Here is a 19,000-nt window from a genome sequence, read left to right on the forward strand (position 1 = left end):
GAGCACTTTCAGCTGGACCTCTGCACAGCTGCAGTGATGTGTGATTTTGCATCCGCAATATTACGAAGATTGTGTCTTTCTCAGCGTATCACGTCTGGAGGCTGAATTTGTCTTAATTACCTTTGTCATCCAGACGTTATATTCTTTATCACAGGTAATTTTCATGACAACTTTCAGAGAGATTAAGCAACTTTACCAAGTTTACCAAGCCAGGAAGGAGGAATTTGAACCCAGGTCTGCCCAAGCCCAGAGGTCTTTGCATTATTTCCTGGGGTTCTGCCTTCCCATAGGCCAAAGGGACGGGTTTCTAGGCACAGAGAAGTGGAAATCGGAGAATCGAGGGTGGGCAGATGAGAGAAAAGGGTATCAGACTGGTTCGGGTTTGGGCTCCAGGGTTCAGACTTTGCCAGCCAAGGGATGGGGCTTGGCCTTGGCTGCCGAAGGTGGAACCAGGTGATTGGAGGGAATGAGACAGAGAACTCCCACCCTGAAACTGGTCACCCATAGGTGTCCAGTGGCACAACTCATCGCTTCCCAGGCTGAGAAGAGTAATGTGGCAGCAGCTTGAAAAGGCGAACCTGCAGGTGCTTTTGTTGGGGGGGGGGGGGGTAGAGGGGAGGGGAGGGGGGCTGTTGAGAGGCATGGAGGAGAATCTGCTGGCGGCCTGGAAGCCAGGACAGCCTCCTCTGTAGGGAGCCCCATCCTCCACCAACTCCTCCCTGCCTGATTAAGGGACCTTAATCAGCTTGAGGAGATTAAGGACTCTGGACAGCTGTTCCCACACCCCCGCCCCGGCCGGGCTGGCAAAGGAGACCTGTGGGAGGGCGCCAGAAGGGGGATCTGCCCCGTGACCCCTCACCCCGGGCCTGGGCCCGAGCCCCGGACTTTCCGGTGAGTGGCTAAGGCCCCTCCGCAGGCACGGATTCGGGTCCCTTCTGCCCCAGATGGATCCAAGGAGGGCGTGGGCATGTCTCCGCTGACCCCAGACGGCTCTGATGAGGGAGGAGGGGCGGGCAAGAGGGGAACAGGAAGCAGGAGAAACGGGGTGTGGGGGGTGCGGCCATGCCCTTGACTCCCGTAGAGTCGTCCAAGCCAGAGGAGGGGGCTGTGGAAGTGGGGACATGCCCCGGGGTTAGTTGGGCTTTGAGAAGCTGGAGGTTGCGGACAGAACCCTAAGAGAGTTGTGCCCCCCCCCACCGCCCCCCGGCCGCTCATCCGGCCCTGCTTATGCTCCCAGAAGCCGGCAATGACGGCGTGCGCCCTCCCCGCGGGTGGGTGTCCGGACCCCCGGCGCCGCGCCCCTGCGCGGCGGGTGCCATCCCCGCCCGGCGTCCCCCGGGCCCTGCCGCTGCTTCTGCTGCTCCTGCCGCCCTCCGCCCGGCCCGCCGTCTTCACAGTGGGGGTGCTGGGCCCCTGGGCCTGCGACCCCATCTTCGCGCGCGCCCGCCCGGACCTGGCCGCCCGCCTGGCCGCCGCCCGCCTGAACCACGACCCTGCCATGGCAGGGTCCCCCCGCTTCGAGGTCGCGCTGCTGCCCGAGCCGTGCCGGACGCCGGGCTCCCTGGGGGCGGTGTCGTCCGCGCTGGGCCGCGTCTCGGGCCTCGTGGGCCCGGTGAACCCCGCGGCCTGCCGGCCGGCCGAGCTCCTGGCCCAGGAGGCGGGGGTCACGCTGGTGCCCTGGGGCTGCCCCGGGACGCGGGCGGCGGGCACGACGGCCCCCGCGGTGACGCCCGCGGCGGACGCCCTCTACGCTCTCCTCCGCGCCTTCCGCTGGGCGCGCGTGGCCCTGGTCACCGCGCCCCAGGACCTGTGGGTGGAGGCGGGACGCGCCCTGTCCGCCGCGCTCAGGGCGAGGGGTCTGCCCGTTGCCCTGGTGACCACCATGGAGCCGTCGGACGTGTCCGGGGCCCGGGAGGCCCTGAGGAGGGTCCAGGACGGGCCCAGAGTCAGAGGTAGGCTCCGCCGCGGGGTGCGGGGTGCGGGGTGCGGGGAGGGAGGGGCGCGGCGGCGCGGGCAGCGGGGCGCAGCAGTGAGCCCGGGGTCTCGGTCCCCAGCCGTGATCATGGTGATGCACTCGGTGCTGCTGGGCGGCCAGGAGCAGCGCTGCCTGCTGGAGGCCGCCGAAGAGCTGGGCCTGGCCGACGGCTCCCTGGTCTTCCTGCCCTTTGACACGCTCCACTACGCCCTGTCACCGGGCCCCGAGGCCTTGGCCGCCCTGGCCAACAGCTCCCGGCTTCGCAGGGCCCACGATGCGGTGCTCACCCTCACGCGGCACTGTCCCCCCGGGGGCAGCGTGATGGACAGCCTGCGCAGGGCCCAGGAGCGCCAGGAGCTGCCCTCTGACCTGGATCTGCTGCAGGTAGAGGCACCTGGGAGGAGGGAAGAGGGGAGGGGGGGAGAGGGGAGAGGGGAGAAGGGCATGGAGTCAACGGGAGACGGGAAGACGGAGGCAGTGGGGACAGACTGAGAGAGCAAGCTCTACCTGTTCTGACGTTTCCTGGGTAAACAGAGGCGCTGGGCTTGCTTGGGGCATCTTGGTGTATTGGGATTGCTTCCAGAGTGTAGGCCAGGGGACCCCCTTCCCCCCAAGCCCAGCTCCAAGCAGGAAACCCTAGTGAAAGCTACACTGTGATGTCTTGCGGTCAGCTTCAAAGTGAACCCGCTTCCAACACCACTGGGACAGGCAGTCTATAATACACTGCTGGTGTGTGTGTGTTTTTTTTTAATTTTTAAATGTTTGTTTATGTTGGAGAAAGAGACAGAGTGTGAGCGGGGGAGGGGCAGAGAGCGAGGGAGACACAGAATCTGAAGCAGGCTCCGGGCTCCCAGCTGTCAGCACAGAGTTTGGGACTCGAACTCCCAAACCGCGAGATCATGACCTGAGCCGAAGTCCAAGTCGGGTGTTCAACCCACGGAGCCCCCCAGGCGCCCCTGCGCCGCTGGTGTTCTTAAGAGAACAGGAAAGGAAGACAAAGGCAGATGCGACCTCCACGCCCAGTTTAGAGGTGTTTCCTCTGGGGCTTCGTCAGGTGGTCGCAACTTTTGGAGAGCCTTGACAAGTCTTGCGAGAAGCAGAAAGGACCCTAGGTGGAGCCAGGGCTTCCATAATTATTTAGATCCACGGCTTACTGCCAACAACCCCAACACCCAGGATTCCCTGAGAATCCAGAATCCTGGGTCACACCATCTAACTCGAGACCGGTCACAAAAAGGGGAGGGGCTAAGGGCACCTGGGTGCCTCAGTCGGTTAAGCTTCCGACTTTGGCTCAGGTCATGGTCTCCCGGTGCATGAGTTCGAGCTCCACGTGGGAGCCCGCTTCGGATTCCGTGTCTCCCTCTCTCTCTCTCTCTCTCAAAAATAAATAAGCATTAAAAAAAATTTTTTAAAGGGGGAGGGAGCTGGAAACCACTAAGACAGGTGGGAATTTAGATGGCAGTGGGCAGTAAACTAACCACCACAAAGACCTCCCTCAAAGGGTTGCACTTGAGAGAGGGCCGTGAATCAAGGGGGTGGGGGTTGGAATATTCCCCACCAACGCCCCTAGTCTCCTCCAAGAGGACCTGGGGTAGCCAGTGGGAGAAAGGATGGGAATAGTGAGCGAGAAGAGGAGAGCGAGGCGGTTGGGGCAGCGGTGAGACCGGATGGGGGGCAGGTGGAGGAAGTGGTGACAAAAACCATCTTCCGTTCTCTGTAACTAGCACAGGTGAGACCCCGGGAGTTACCTTCGATTCCTCTTACCTCCCCCCTCCCACGCTAACCCTAACCCCCCCACCGACCACCCCCCCCCCCCCCCCCATCCAGACATCACGTCCTGTCAGTTTTACTTTTTAAAAGTCACTTGAATCCATCCTTGTCACTGCCCCGGTTCAGGCCGCAGCACCTCCGATCTAAAGCCTGAAACAAAATCGCCCCAAAAGGTCTCCGCTTCAATGCTCACCTGCCCCGGCCTTTCTCCACCCAACAATCAGTTCAAGCTTCAGACACCTGACAAATCTGACTGTGTCACACCCCTGTCCCGAGCCTCCCAGGGGCTTCCCTCGCCCTGGATAGATGACGGTCTCTTCAGAGGGCTTATCACGTCTCTCATGCCTTCCCCTCTCTTCCATCGTCCTTGAACTTCAGCCAGACGGAGCTACTCTGGTCTCCCTAAAAGTGCCCGTCTCTCTTGCCTCTGTGCTGCTGGGTGCGCTCTTCCCTCTCCCCTGTCCCTCCCCTCCCCCCAGATAACTGACTCCCCCCCCTCAAGGATGGTCACTTCTTCCGGAAGCCTTCTCCTCCTCCCTCAGCCTGGATTGGGACCCTCCTTTCCTGTCTCTGCAGCTCCCTAATCACCCCTACCGTCACCCATGGCACTACCCTAACATCCCTGTCTCCCCAACTAGAAGAAAGGTTCCTTGGGACAGGGACTCTATCTCGTCAATATCTCGGGGTCACCTATTGCTTTACACACGCCTGGCACTGTGAGAGATGGGAACTGGGAAAAATAAGCTTGATCGCCCTGGGGAAAGAAAAGAAGGAAAAATAGAAAATATAGAAGCCAACCAAAAGATAGGAAAGGAGGCTTTTAGGTAAATGAGAAGTAATCATATTAAAAATATGAGCAAGGCAACCAACAGGAAGGGGAAGAGAGGAGCTGCAGGTGATGGAGAATAGGAATAACCAAGGTTGAGAAGAGCCTAAGAACCCCCGAAAAGAGGGAAGGTCAATGGGGAGGAGGGGAGAGAAGAGAGCCAATAGGGAGAGAGAGAGGAGGAGAGAGCCAATGGGGAGAGAGGAAGAGAGAGCCAATGGGGAGAGGGGAAGGGAGAGCCAATGGGGAGAGGGGAGGAGAGAGCCAATGGGGAGAGAGGAAGGGAGAGCCAATGGGGAGAGGGGAAGGGAGAGCCAATGGGGAGAGGGGAGGAGAGAGCCAATGGGGAGAGAGGAAGGGAGAGCCATTGGGGAGAGTGGAGGAAAGAGCCAATGGGGAGAGAGGAAGGGAGAGCCAATTGGGAGAGGGGAGGAGAGAGCCAATGGGGACAGAGGAAGGGAGAGCCAATGGGGAGAGAGGAGGAGAGAGCGCTGAGCTGAGGGATGGGGGCGGGGGGAAGCACCAACGAGGTGTGAACAGTCTATGCACTAGAGGCCTGAGCCCTGGAGAGAAGCAGTGCAAGGCTAGGTGGGCCAGCGGTGACCCCAACCCTGAGCCCCTACTGCCCTCCCCCAGGTGTCCCCACTCTTCGGCACCATCTACGACGCGGTCTTCCTGCTGGCGGGGGGCGTGGCGCGAGCGCGGGCGGCCGCAGGGGGCGGCTGGGTGTCCGCAGCAGCGGTGGCCCGCCACATCCAGGACGCCCAGGTCCCCGGCTTCTGCGGGGCCCTGGGAGGAGCCGAGGAGCCCCCGTTTGTGCTGCTGGACACGGACGCGGCGGCGGACCAGCTGTTCGCCACATACGTGCTGGACCCCACCCGGGGCTCCCTCCGCTCCGCTGGGACCCCGGTGCATTTCCCTAGAGGGGGAGGAGGACCCGGGCCTGACCCCTCGTGTTGGTTCGAGCCAGACGTCATCTGCAACGGAGGTGAGGGCGGGCACCCCAGCCCCCACTGGGACAGTCACCGTGGAGCCTCCACTAAGTGGTGAAAGAGAGTGAACTCTCGTCCTGGAACTCCTTCGAGGTCCTTCCTCAGACCCCTGGCTTGTGCGGAACTGTCTCTTGCCAAGCCCCCAAAGCCCTCTTGGAACCTTCCTAGCATTCCCAGATGCTCCCTTTTGCAGAACCCATGACCTTTCCCTAGATCTCGTTTTGGGCTCCCATCCACCTTTCCTAGGGCCTCCAGGATTTGACATGACTCCATCCCCCCATAGAGAGGGTGCCTCCCCCTGGCCACGGTCCTCAGAGTCCCCCCTCTCACTGCCTCTCCAGGAGTGGAGCCCGGCCTCGTCTTTATCGGCTTCCTCCTGGTGGTTGGGATGGGGCTGACAGGGGCCTTCCTGGCCCATTATGTGAGGTGAGTATGTGAGTGGGGTAGGTAAGGGATGAGCCTGCCTGTCCACCTGCCAGAAATGCGTCTGTGCAGCAAAGACAGCAGGCTGGGCCCACTCAAGAGTAGGAAAAAAAAAAAAAGGAAGATGGGGAACATGGGGTTGCCCTCAAGGGGGTGGCAGACCAGGGGCTGTCTGGTTTGGGGATGACTGCTCTCCCCTGAGCCAACATTATCCCTTGCTGGCCTCCTGTCCTGGACCTTGGTCCCTTTTGAGCAGATGACATCCTTTCCCTACCAGGCATCGTCTAATTCACATCCAGATGGTCTCTGGCCCCAACAAGATCATCCTGACTCTGGACGATATCACTTTCCTCCACCCGCAAGGGGGCAGCTCTCGAAAGGTGGGAGAGGCAGGGAGGCAGGGAGCCAGCTCCCCAAGTGTCCTCCACTGTATATCTGTTCCCCTGCCTGGGCCAGCCCTCACCCCAGCCCCGAGGAAAGCCTGGTTTCTGCCCTGGCTCCCTCTCAGGTCTGAGCTCTGGGGATCAGCACCCTTAATGTGCAGTGAGAGTTACCAGCCCTGTCCCGGCTGCTCTCCTGGGACAGCGAGACGCTCCAAACAAACCCGCTGGTTGGTTTTGTAAACTGTAAACCGCAGCGTAATTGGGAAGTATAATGTCAGTATCGTCTTCCCCTAATTAAGATTTCTTCCCTCTGTAATCCCTGGAACTCAGCCTGACCTCAACCCAGGACTCTGACCCCACAGTATATTCTGATCCCTTGCGTTGACCTCTACCCTCCAGGTGGTCCAGGGGAGCCGATCGAGTCTGGGTGCACACAGCGTGTCAGACGTTCGCAGCGTCCCCAGCCAGCCCGCGGACAGCGCCAACGTTGGCCTCTACGAGGTGAGCCTTACCCCGTCCAGGCCGAGCTCTATTCCTGGAGTTGCGTCATATCCCGCGGGCTCCAGAAAATGGTGATAGGAGCCCAGAATGGGCTCTAGGAAGAGGTCACGGGTTCCCCAAAGGGGAGTGTCCGAGAATCCTTCCTGCCCCAGGATTTTTCCCTTAGCCTTTATCCAGATGAGGGCTCCTCAAAGGCCAATCATGGTGGCTCCGAGGCCGGAGGCCTGCCTGGAGGGGGGGGGGGGAGGGGTGTTCCGGCACCAGCATGCAGCCCGGTGTGGCCACCGAAGCCATCCCCCTCCCCGTTGGGAGCCCCTGGCCCTGCCCCCTCCGTTGATCCAAGACTTCAAGCTACTGAAGGGCGTGGGCCTCCCTGGAAAGGTTGGGGCATCTGGGATGCGGCATCGTGGTCACAAAAAGGACATTTCCAGGACACGGGTTGTTCAGGATGGGGAGGTCCCAGACGGGGCTATCCTGACTCAAGACAGACAGACCCGCGTCCTGGTCCTACCCAGCGTTTCCACCCCATTCAGATCAGACTCAGGAACCGTGATCTTACAGGGGATGGAAAGAGAAAGTCACGGAAGGGCATTAGGACCTTCGCTATGGGTCAGCAAATCTGAATGCTGTAGGATGTTTGGGAATCACGACAGACCCAGAAAGAGCTGAGGAAGCTCAGCTAATCAAGAGCGGGGTGGAGGCTTGGAGCTTCCAGATATCAGGTCCCACAGAGCATGCAGAGGGTCCCAATATATCACCTACAGGCCACCGCGGCCACTTGTCACTGGGGGAAGTTGTTGTTAATCATTTGAATGGGCCTACCCTGTGCCTCGAAGAACGTTTAGCGTCTCTTGTCCCACCCACAAAACACATCTCCCAGTTTTGGGGACAATTAAGAATGTCCCCTATGTATTTCCAAAGGCTCGTTAGGAGTCGACACCAGACCACCAGAATCTCCTGCCAGGGTGGCCAAACCCCTCACCCACGGACGAGGCCGGCTACAGAGATAGCAGGGTCTAAGGCAGAATGACACCGAAGGGCTCCCTGTTGGTTCAGGACTGTGGAGGAGACGGCTGAACCAAGCACAAGCCCTCGTGAGCGTGGGGCCCGATGGGACTGCGTTCCCATGGACCAGCCCTACCCACAGCTGAGGACAGTGAGGCTCCGAGCCTGGAGGGGAACTGCCTGTGCGTCACAATCAGGCTATCATAAAAGCCTGATCCCCCCAGACTCCTGACTCCCAGCACAGTGCTCTCTCAGGGCAACAGATGGTGAGGAGGGCTGTGGTCTCAATGACATTTGTGGTGCTAACGGCTTGCTTACTAAGGCTGTGGGTGGGAGCGTCTGCGTTGGTGAGGACAGCCACGCGAGGGTGGCCCCCATCCCCGCCAGCTGTGAAGTGGACTGACGGATGTCAAACGCTTTGCTTCTGAACCTCTGCGTCACAGGCAGGATGTGTCCTGAGGCAGTAGGCCTGTAGAAACATGGGGGCTCTGTGGCTTTTCACCTCACGGGCTTTTAAGAAACTGAAAAAAAAAAAATTAAAAAAAAAAAAAAGGGGGCGCCTGGGTGGCGCAGTCGGTTAAGCGTCCGACTTCAGGCAGGTCACGATCTCGCGGTCCGTGAGTTCGAGCCCCGCGTCAGGCTCTGGGCTGATGGCTCGGAGCCTGGAGCCTGTTTCCGATTCTGTGTCTCCCTCTCTCTCTGCCCCTCCCCCGTTCATGCTCTGTCTCTCTCTGTCCCAAAAATAAATAAACGTTGAAAAAAAATTAAAAAAAAAAAAAAGAAACTGAGTTCACTGCTCCCATCTCTGGGGCGGCTGGGTGGCTCAGTCAGCGTCCAACTCTTGAGTTCAGTTCAGGTCACGATCCCAGGGTTGTGGGATCGAGCCCCACATTTGGCTCCTTGCTGAACGTGGAACCTGCTTAAGATTCTCTCTCTCCCTCTGGCCCTCTCCCTGGCTTGTGTGCATGCTTTCTCTCTCTCTCTCTCTCTCTCTCTCAAAACAACAAAAAACTACTCCCATCTCTGCTCCAGGGAGACTGGGTTTGGCTGAAGAAATTCCCAGGGGATCAGCACATAGCTATCCGCCCAGCAACCAGGACAGCCTTCTCCAAGGTGAGCGTTGAGCCCGTGGTGGGGTGTGGGGTGTGGGGTGGCCGTCATCTCCTTCCCTCTTGGCCTTCTCTTTGCAGCTGGGGACAGAGATAGACCCGAATCTAGGAGAGACCAGCAGGTCTCCGTGGAAGTGCCCTCTCCCAAAGCAGGTGTCCCGTTATGCTCTCCCATTTTTTTTCTTAACGTTTATTTATTTTTGAGAGAGAGAGAGAGAGAGAGAGAGCACATGGAGGGGGGTGCAGAGAGACAGGGAGAAAATTCCACACAGGCTCCCTCAGTGTAGAGCCCCATGCGGGGCTCGATCCCACGCACCCATGAGATCACGACCTGAGCCAAAACCAAGAGTCAGATAATGCCTACTGGGCGAAGCGGAAAGCTGGCAAGGAGGCGGTGGCCTGGCTTATTCTGATCGTCCCACCTCGAGGCCCCCCTTACATCGTGCAGCCTCCGCCTGGCCGCCTCTGACGCCTCCACAGAAGCTCTCGGTCACAGCTGCCGAATGACTTAGGGTCCCCAGACTAAGTCACCACTTAGCCTCAGGCATCTAGGATGAAGGGAAGCCCCTCATTGGACCAAAGGAAAGTTGGAAGGGCAGTAGTCACCCGCTGGCCCCCATTTCCCAGCATGCTCGGATTGTGAGGGCGCCTGTCCTGTGGCACATGCTCCGCTAGGACCACAGTGTGACTGCTCAGTCCCTTCCTCCCTGCCTCGGGGATGTTGGGAGTCTCAGACATGAGCAAAGCAGGCCTGGGCCGTGGCCCGCACGGCCGTGTGTGGCCTCGGGGAGAACCTGCCTGGCTCCTGGTTACCAGTGCAAGGTAGTCTCTTCCCGTATGACTTTAAGCTAAACCATACTCAGCATCTCAACGGTGACCTTTGACCCACGTGTCTGTTCCGGAGAGAGAACTTACCCTTGGAAGAAAGCGCCCCCCACCCCGTGCCCCCATAGACCTTTCCAGTCACCCCTCTCATCCCACCTTCTGAGCGTGGACTCCCCAAACCAGACCTGGATACCCCCTCGGTATCCACGGTGCCTCCAGGGCAGAAAATGCCCGTTGGCTCTCTCCCTCTCAGCTCCAGGAGCTGCGGCACGAGAACGTGGTCCTCTACCTGGGGCTCTTCCTCGGCGGCGGAGCGGGTGGCACCATGGCCCCGGGGGAGCGCATGCTGGCGGTGGTCTCCGAGCACTGTACCCGGGGCTCCCTCCACGACCTCCTCGCCCAGAGAGACATAAAGCTGGACTGGATGTTCAAGTCCTCCCTCCTCCTGGACCTCATCAAGGTGGTGGGGGGGGGGGTGCGGGGGTGGCAGGGAGGAGGGGGCAGGGGAGCCGCAGGGCTCAGGTCGCCTCGTATCCCACCCCTTCCAGGGAATGAGGTATCTGCACCACCGAGGCGTGGCCCACGGGCGCCTTAAGTCACGGAACTGCGTGGTGGACGGGAGGTTCGTGCTGAAAGTCACCGACCACGGTCAGGGGCGACTGCTGGAAGCGCAGAGGGTGTTGCCGGAGCCTCCCAGCGCGGAGGGTAGGATCCCCCCCCCCCCCCCCCGCTGCCTCCCGCGCGGACGAGCATCCCCGGGACCCCCGTTTTCTCAGGGGCCCCTCCATCCATCCCTCCCTTCGCCTTCGCGTCCTCTCCATCCCACGCCCACTGCACGTGGCCCCGGCCTCGGTAAAGGTCTCAGGTCTCGGGACCTCAGAGAGGAGAAGGGGACTGGACTGGGGAGGCGGGGGCTCGAAGGGGCGTGGCTTGTGCCCGAGGGGCGGGGTGTCCCCTGAGCCTCCCTTTGCATAAAGGGGAGGGCCTATTTGTGAGGACCGCGCTTTCTCGGAGACCCGCGTCGGGTTTCTGGTAGTTTCTCCGGGGGATAGCTGCGGGCAGTGGGGCCACACTCGGGCTGGGAGTTGGTGAGTGGGTGCGAGCCTGGGCTTTTTGGTTAGGGCGGGGGTCTGTCCCCAGCGTCCCCAGGCCCTCCCACATGCCCACGCCCCCTTCCCCGACCCCAGACCAGCTGTGGACAGCCCCGGAGCTGCTTCGGGACCCGGCCCTGGAGCGCAGGGGAACGATGGCGGGTGACGTCTTCAGCCTGGGCATCATCATGCAGGAGGTCGTGTGTCGCAGCGCCCCCTACGCCATGCTGGAGCTGACCGCCGAGGGTATGCTCGCTCGCTCGCGTCGCGCTTCAAGCCTGCGGCCCGGCAGAGCCTCTCGCCAGACCCAGCCTCTCTGCCCTAAAGCCCGGAGCTGAGGCTTAATTATGTGGGCCTCCCTTATGTGGATCTCAAGGGTCAGGGCCGGGGAGAGCAAGCGTCAGGATGGGAGGGGGCGGCTCTTAGGCTCCCAGACATCAGTGGTTGTGTCTTTCCTCATCCTGGACCCAACCTGCTCCTCCGGCTGAGGGAGCGGGCTCCCCTCTGGTTCTTAGGGACGGCAGGGAGGCAGCAGTGTCGGGGGAAGGGGGCGAAGGCAGTGGAGTGGGATCTGGTTCAAATCCCTATGACTTACCATCCAGGAGTCAGCAAGCTACTGGGCCACCCCAACCCTCACTCTCAACTGCGACAAATGTTAGCTCTGCCTGTCACCTCTAACTGCCCCCTGCGCCCCCCACCCTCCCACCCCCAGGGTTCAGGATCCTCCCGTTCCTTCCAGCAAGGCCCTCCCCTCCCTCCCCGCGCTTCCCGGCCTCCTTCCGGAAGCTCTGATCGCAGGCTTCAACAGTCAGGCCAGAGTCAGAGGTGGCCTCTGTTGGTCCCTTCATGCCTCCAGAAGTGGTGGAGAGGGTCCGAAGTCCCCCTCCACTGTGCCGGCCCTCCGTGTCCGTGGACCAGGCGCCCACGGAGTGCATCCAGCTGATGAAACAGTGCTGGGCGGAGCAGCCGGACCTCCGGCCCTCCATGGACCGCACCTTCGAGCAGGTCAGCGGCTGGCATTGGGCAAGGGCTGGGCTGGCCACTTGTCAGCAACCCGGGGAGGCTTCAGGAAGGCAGACTCGCGGGACCTCTGACCTCCAGGCCGTTTCCCAAGGGGCAGTCTGAGGACTGGGATTTAGGTGGGGACAGAGTTAGAACGGGGGCTGCGGGGCCCTTGGGAGCAGGAGATAGACCTCTGGGTGGGAGAAATATTTCACTCGATTCGAATAACATTTGAATCGCTTGGCCCGGTGTGGCCACAAGACCCTCGGCCTGGGAGTCCAAACCCCAGTGTCTTGTCAGTTACCAGCTGAGAGCAGCTGACCTCTGGGACCCCCCCCCCCCATTTCCCGTATGGCTCCTGGTGTGTGAAGGCACAGGGCCTGGCATGGGGGGGGGGGGGCTGATGCCTAAACGATGCGTGGGGTGGGATGCCTGGGGGTGGGCGCAGGGGGCCAGGGTAAGAGGGCCCCACGCAGGGGTCATGGCAGCCCAGGTCCTCAACAGCCCCCGCACCCCCACCCCGGCTGCCTCCCCCTACCAGTTCAAAAGCATCAACAAGGGCCGGAAAACGAACATCATTGACTCCATGCTGAGGATGCTGGAACAGTACTCCAGCAACCTGGAGGACCTGATCCGGGAGCGCACGGAAGAGCTGGAGCTGGAGAAGCAGAAGACAGACCGACTGCTGACGCAGATGCTGCCCCCGTGCGTGCCCGCGGGGAGGGGGGTGAGGGGGAGGGCCCGCGGGCGGCTGGGGGGCGTGGCCTCCACCTAACGCCCGCCCCCCTCTCCCCGACGTCCCTACCTAGTTCTGTGGCTGAGGCTCTGAAGACGGGGACACCTGTGGAGCCCGAGTATTTTGAGGAGGTGACTCTGTACTTCAGCGACATCGTGGGCTTCACCACCATCTCGGCCATGAGTGAGCCCATCGAGGTGGTGGACCTGCTCAACGACCTCTACACGCTCTTTGACGCCATCATCGGCTCCCACGACGTCTACAAGGTGGGGTGTGCCGGAGGGGGGGGGGAGGGGGAGGGAGGAGCAACCCTCCTTCAGCTCCGCCGGCCCCCGGTTCAGCCCCGCTGCCCCCACCCCCATTTGGAAGCCTCCCCAGGATCCCCGCGCTGCACCCCCTCCCCCCCACTCCCCCCCAGTTTAGGCCGCCTGACAAAGGACAGTCGCTTGGCGGGAGAGAGGTGCTCAGTACCGGACTTGCACCACCCTTTCCGTCAGGTGGAGACAATTGGGGACGCCTACATGGTGGCCTCGGGGCTGCCCCAGCGGAACGGGCAGCGGCACGCGGCGGAGATCGCCAACATGGCTTTGGACATCCTCAGTGCCGTGGGCTCCTTCCGAATGCGCCACATGCCCGAGGTGCCCGTGCGCATCCGCATCGGCCTGCACTCGGGTACCTCCCGGGCTCCGGTGGCCCCCTCCCTCCCCGTCTAGGGCCGGTTCCGCATTCCCTGGACATTCGTGCGGGGGGGGGGGGGGGGACGGGGGCAGTGGGACTTGCTGTGAAGCCGCCTCGGCAGGCACCCCGTCGTGATTGAGAGGTACCCTTGGGGAGCTGGTGGAGACGATGGGGCGCTAGAGAGTCCCCCGAGGTGCCAGGTGCCACCCAGCCGCCAGCACGGGCCACCCACCCTGCGCATCTCCGCAGGCCCGTGCGTGGCGGGCGTGGTGGGCCTCACCATGCCGCGGTACTGCCTGTTTGGGGACACGGTCAACACCGCCTCGCGCATGGAGTCCACGGGGCTGCGTGAGTGGGGCGGGGCGGGGTCCGGGGGTGGGGGGGCGATTCACGGAGCGAGGGGGAAGTGGCTCGGGGAGGGGGACGCGGGAGGGGAGTCCCGAAATCACCACGTCCCCCGTCCCCTGTCGCCCCAGCTTACCGCATCCACGTGAACATCAGCACCGTCCAGATTCTCCGCGCCCTGGACGAGGGCTTCCAGACGGAGGTGCGCGGCCGCACCGAGCTGAAGGTGAGACCGGGCCCCGCCCCCTCCTGGGCCGCAACCTCGGGGGTCTTGGGTGCCACTTAGACCTCGAGATCCACCCGCCCTGGCCTCTGCCGCCTAACCCCCCAACCCCGGCCCCGTGTCTCTCCAGGGCAAGGGCGCCGAAGACACGTACTGGCTGGTGGGCAGACGCGGCTTCAACAAGCCCATCCCCAAACCGCCGGATCTGCAGCCGGGGTGAGGAACGAGCCTCCGGGGCCCCTTCTCCCGGCCTGACCCCGCCCTCCGCCTGCCCCTCCCTGAGGCCGCCGCCCCCCTCCCCGCAGGGCCAGCAACCACGGCATCAGCCTGCAGGAGATCCCCCTGGAGCGGCGCCTGAAGCTGGAGAAGGCGAGGCCGGGCCAGTTCTCCGGGAAGTGAGGCCCGCAGCGCAGCGGGAACAGGTGCCGCCCCCTTGCTCCCAAGCCCAGCTGCCCATCTCCCAGGGGCCTCCTCTCCAGCCTTAGGGCCTGGCCCTGCCCGCTGAACTTCCCACCCAAGCCAGGTGTCCCAATTCCTGTCCTGAGTGAGCCCAGGCTCTTTCCTAAACCCAGGAATTTTCCCCTGGGAGGGGGGAGTTCTGGTTCTGTCGGTCTGGAATGGCCCAGGAATCCAGACTTGAGAACCCTTGTACTCATGACCTTCTGAGACCTCTCCTCTGACAACCCCTCGCCCCCACTGCGCTGCATTAACGGGGCCTCCCTGCCAGGCCCCACAGGCTGTGCACTGCACAAAAGACAGAACTTTCGGGAGCACCGTTCGCCAGAGGACAAGATGAATGTTGTCTCCAGCATTCTGTCAGGGCAGAAGCCCTGCCCTCTACCTTCCTTGAAGAAACTGTGATCCATGACCCTCCCCTTCTTAGGTGAACCCCCGTGACCCCTTTCTACGATTTCCCTCAGACACCCCTCTTTCTCTCAGGAGTATTCCGGAGGGTCCTTTTCCTGAAAGTTGCTGCTATGGGTGACCAACAGTCTGGCTGATACCAGTGGCTTCTGTCCGGCTCTGCCTCAAAGGATTCTGGGCCTTTACACCTGCTGTGTGACCTCGGGAAAGTCTCGTGCACTCTCTGGGCTTGGATTTCCCTCATGATGAAATAAGGAGTGGCCTAGGTGGTTTCTGCACTCCTAAGCTTCCGGATGGCCTGGGTGTATGGGCGCCGGCCCCAGTAACTCTGAGCCCATCAGGAGAGGTGGGGCTGGGGATTCTCCGCTTTCCAGGGCCTCCCTGGGCCCCAGGAAGGAATATCTGGGGTTGGAATCCCCAACCCCAGAGGAGGCAGAGACCTGCGGTTCCCCGGGAGCAGGGGTTTGTGGCCTGAGGATTAGCCTCTGCTTAGCCTCGATAGTCCTTCCCTTCTCCCGCCCCCCCCCCCACCGCCAGTCAGAAACCTGCCCCTTCTGTGGGCATCGCCGTGTCTTGCCCAAGTGCAGAGAAAAGCTGGCTGCAAGGCTCTGGGGAGAGAGGAAGGCAAACAGGCCTCAGCACACCTTTACTCACCAGCACGGCCGAGGAATGGTAGGATTTTCTGTTGAACTGGACACTTGCCGAGCGCACAGAGAATCCTCTCTGCTTAGATTTCTCCAACAGGCGTCTGCAACCACTGCCCGTCCCCCCTCCCCCCCCCCCCCCCCACCGGTCCAACTGAACTTTCTTTTGTGGAACAGCGACGTTCCAGAGCCCGGGCCTTGGCACTGTTGAGTTGGGGTGTCCTTCAGCGCCACTGGAGGCCGTGGCAGGAGTTAGTGGCAGCGGCAGCCGCCCAGAGCGTCCCTACAGGTGTAGTGAGTGTTCAGTCCCTCCCAGGTCAGCAAGCAGGCGTGGCCAGGGATATAGCATCCGAGAGAATTTCCAGGTGGAAGGGTGAATGCTCACCACGCACAGTGTGGTTCCCGGGCCAGGGGCAGGGACAGGACCTGAGAGCCTGTTAGAAATGCAGACTTGCGGGCCCAGACCTATCGATTCAGAATCCGCATTTTTAACAAGTTCCCTCAGGGTGTTTCTGTGCACCTGAACGAGCGTTCACGAATCATGTCACTAAGTGAGCCTAAAAATCTCTAAGATTTCATAAAAACCAGGCTAGAAACTCGCCGAGACTGGTTTTGTTGGCCTATGGGGGAAGTTTTGTTCTAATTTTGAGCTAACGTTTAGCAATCGAGATTCACATTTTTTAAAAAACGTATACCAAACTTCCCTCTTCTCTGAAATCAAAAAGTTCCACTGCTGGCTTTTCTGCTGGAGCTAGAGAGCCACTGATCATTTTCTCTGGGGCTTTACTCTTTAGTTCTAATGGTCCCCACCCGCCAAGACCCAAGAGTTTCCGGATGTCCCTTACGTACCTGCCTGGCGCCCTTAGGCATTTAGCTCAGGGCCCTTGGGAACTGCCGCTGGGACTGCAGGTGCTTCTGGAGGTTGTTTCTGCCCGACCTGTGAAATCCACGGCTTAGCAGCCTCCCCGTCCTTCCTAGAGGTAGAGAGAGGACATATAACAGACCTCAACTGCAGCACTTGTAGGTTCTGGTCACTTGAGGTGGTGCTGTAGGGTGAGTCAGTCAGTACAACTTATAAAACATTTTTCGCCGAGTTGGGAGACGATGAGTTAAAGATTTTTGAAAACCCTGCACGTTTTTTAAAAAGATTTTTAAAAACCCTGCCTGCACGCGCACACAATTTTCTAAATTCTGCACATTCTTAAGCATCTCTCTTCAGATTTTCTCTGGACTTCGGTCCCCGGGATGGAGGGCAGACAGCCTCTTCCCAGGCAGCGCCCCCACCCTCCCTGCTAAGCCCCTCCCCATCCCCCACCCTGACTCTTTCTCTCGCCTTCCATCCCACCTGGGGGACGCCTGTGGTAGTTAACGGCCTGTGATTCAGGGGAGCCTCAGGGCAGCATTGACCTGGGAGGAGACTAGCGCGGACAGGCTGGGGCAGGACACTTCCCAGGGGAGGAGGAGCTGGGCCCCGAATCCAGTTTGGGGTAGAGGTGGAGGCCGCAGGGCTGAGCGCGTCCCTTCCCACCCTCCATTCTGCCTGGTCCCAAGACCCGGGTCGCAGCTGGGCGGATGTGAGCCGGGAGGGGCCTGGTGGAGGTTGGAGAGCTGAGGCCCACCCCAGGGCTCACAGAGCTGGTGGGAGAAGGGCGGGGAAGGTCTAGCCGCAGTCTCCTCTCTGCTCCTCTGCCCCTGTCTCTCCCTCTCCCTCAGTCTCCCCCGCTCTGCCCACAGTTTTTCCCTACCTGTCCCCGCAGCTCCCCCATTTCTGGGCAACCTTCCTTCCTGGGTCCGGTCAGTCTCCTAGAGCCCCGGTACCCTCTGACCCAAGCCCTCTTCACCTGCTCGCTCCTGTTGCTCCAGGGTCCCGGGCACCTCCCAGCCCCAGAGAGCACCTGGCCTGGCCATCAGGCGCTCCCCACCTTCAGACGTGTTTACACTACCTCTGCCAGGTGGCCTGAGCCAGGAGCCCGCGCCTGGGGCTGTCCTCGCCTTTGGGATGGCTCCGTAGCTGGGACCAGTGACGGCCACGGCAGGGCCCTCCGCGCGGCTGCTTCCACCCCGTAGCTGGGACTCCGCATCACGTCCCGGGGGCTCACTTGGCACTTTTTCTCTGCTGCTCTTCAGGGTCTGGGCCGTGCTCCCCCTCCCCACCTGCAGTGGACCCCAGGCACCCCTTTTGGGAGATCTGTGGCGCCGCATTGTGGGACCGTGTGCACTGGGATCTTCTGGGCTGTGCGCCGTGGATGCCAGGCCACGTGCCACGGTGTTGGGAGAGTGGCGGCTGAAATAAAGGTGTGCTTTCTTCCATCTCGTGGTGTGTGATCCTTTTGGCCTGGATGGTCTCTACACCCTCTTCCCTGCAGGACCCGCACCTGGCACTGCTAGGGAGGGCTTCAGAGAGGGGAAGAGCCCTAGAGATGCCCGAGGCAGGGGGCAGTGAGCTGCCATTCCGCTCAGGGGGTCTGCTCTGAGGGGACCGGGCAGGGAAGCCCCAGGCTTTTCAGGCTTCGAGAAAAGACCAGGGTCTCTGAGGCTCTGGAAGAGGGTGGTGTGGTCTCATCGTGTGATCGCCGGCAGGAGAGGGGAAGGGAGGTAAGAGCGGTTATTCTATGACCATGACCCATGGAAGCCAGAGTCCAAGACTGAAGGAGCAGGGCCTGTGAATGTAGAAGCCATTTTCTCTGAGCCCCACTGTCTCTGCCCCAAGCTTGATATTTCCAACATGCTGACTCATGAGGGGCATTGGTTGTGGTGCCTTCCTGTCCTCCCCCAGCCCCAGCCTCAGTCCCCATGGAACTGACCCCAGGCCCTATCCCACCCCCCACCTCCAATCATTCCATTCCTCTGCTGCTGGAATTGCCCCAAGGGCAGGCAGATGACCAGGGCCAGGCTTAGTGCTGAGACACCGCTGGAAGCTAGGTGAAGAAGTTGCCTGTTTCCTCTGGGGTCGCCGAGAGGGCAGGACACTGAGCAGAGATGACAGGGCAGAGCTGATAGATGGGCAGAGACCATGTCTCGCTGCCACTGCTGGAGTCTCTCCACCACTCTGGGCCTAAAGCCACATCCAGTTGGAGCACCATGGGCTAGTTGTTGGCTTAATCCAGATTGAACTGGGTTTTGTTTTGTGCAGCCAGAAGTGTCCTGACACACTCCTCAGGGTTATGGTGGAGTGGGGATGGAACTGGTTTAACAAGCAAGAAGAGAAGAGAAGCCTGGCTTGGGAGGGAGATGGTGAGAGAAAGATGAGCAACCAAGAGGAGATAGTCTCCACGCCCTTACTCCATCAAGAGTCAGCCAGGGCCTTTCCCCTGTGGTATGACTGGTCCTGAAAACTGCAGTTATGGGAAAGGCTAGGACCGGAAGGGGGAGAAAACGCAAACAGCCTTGTAGCCTTGTCTGGACCCTGGTGCTGGCCCAGCAGTTAGAAGGTGGAGGAACCTCCAAGTCCTGCCTCAGAGACAAGGCACATGAGAGCGTGGTGTGGTCTGAGCTCAGCACAGTGCTGGCCATCAACATCTTCCAGAGTTAAGTGGCTGGACCTTGACGGGCTGGTTGGGGTAGGACAGATGGCTTCCCTGCTCCCGACGTGGGGAAGGAAGTAGACA

The 19,000-nt window shown here is 61.0% G+C and overlaps 1 protein-coding gene across 1 annotated transcript; it reads left to right on the forward strand.

Annotated features, from left to right (window-relative positions):
* Window positions 1–1,246: 1,246 nt before the first annotated feature.
* On the forward strand, window positions 1,247–17,681 carry GUCY2D (guanylate cyclase 2D, retinal). The gene is made up of 19 exons (XM_047834051.1): window positions 1,247–1,952; window positions 2,055–2,359; window positions 5,208–5,559; window positions 5,905–5,989; window positions 6,264–6,366; window positions 6,769–6,870; window positions 8,908–8,988; window positions 10,063–10,269; window positions 10,358–10,514; window positions 10,997–11,146; window positions 11,757–11,905; window positions 12,444–12,607; window positions 12,712–12,904; window positions 13,136–13,310; window positions 13,566–13,664; window positions 13,793–13,887; window positions 14,015–14,100; window positions 14,190–14,306; window positions 14,824–17,681. Exons 1-18 carry the CDS (start codon window positions 1,247–1,249, stop codon window positions 14,281–14,283), a joined length of 3,303 nt encoding a protein of 1,100 aa, XP_047690007.1. The 3' UTR covers window positions 14,284–14,306; window positions 14,824–17,681.
* The last annotated feature ends 1,319 nt before the right edge of the window (window positions 17,682–19,000 follow it).

This window comes from Prionailurus viverrinus, chromosome E1 (assembly GCF_022837055.1).
Source record: "Prionailurus viverrinus isolate Anna chromosome E1, UM_Priviv_1.0, whole genome shotgun sequence".
Lineage (NCBI taxonomy): Eukaryota > Metazoa > Chordata > Mammalia > Carnivora > Felidae > Prionailurus > Prionailurus viverrinus.

Excerpts from the sequence above, each read along its gene's own strand:
- GUCY2D (XM_047834051.1), top strand. The coding sequence starts at position 1,247 with ATGACGGCGTGCGCCCTCCCCGCGGGTGGGTGTCCGGACCCCCGGCGC. Across the intron at positions 6,367-6,768 it reads AAGGGGGCAGCTCTCGAAAG|GTGGTCCAGGGGAGCCGATC; the intron begins GTGGGAGAGGCA and ends TCTACCCTCCAG. Across the intron at positions 11,147-11,756 it reads GCTGGAGCTGACCGCCGAGG|AAGTGGTGGAGAGGGTCCGA; the intron begins GTATGCTCGCTC and ends TCATGCCTCCAG.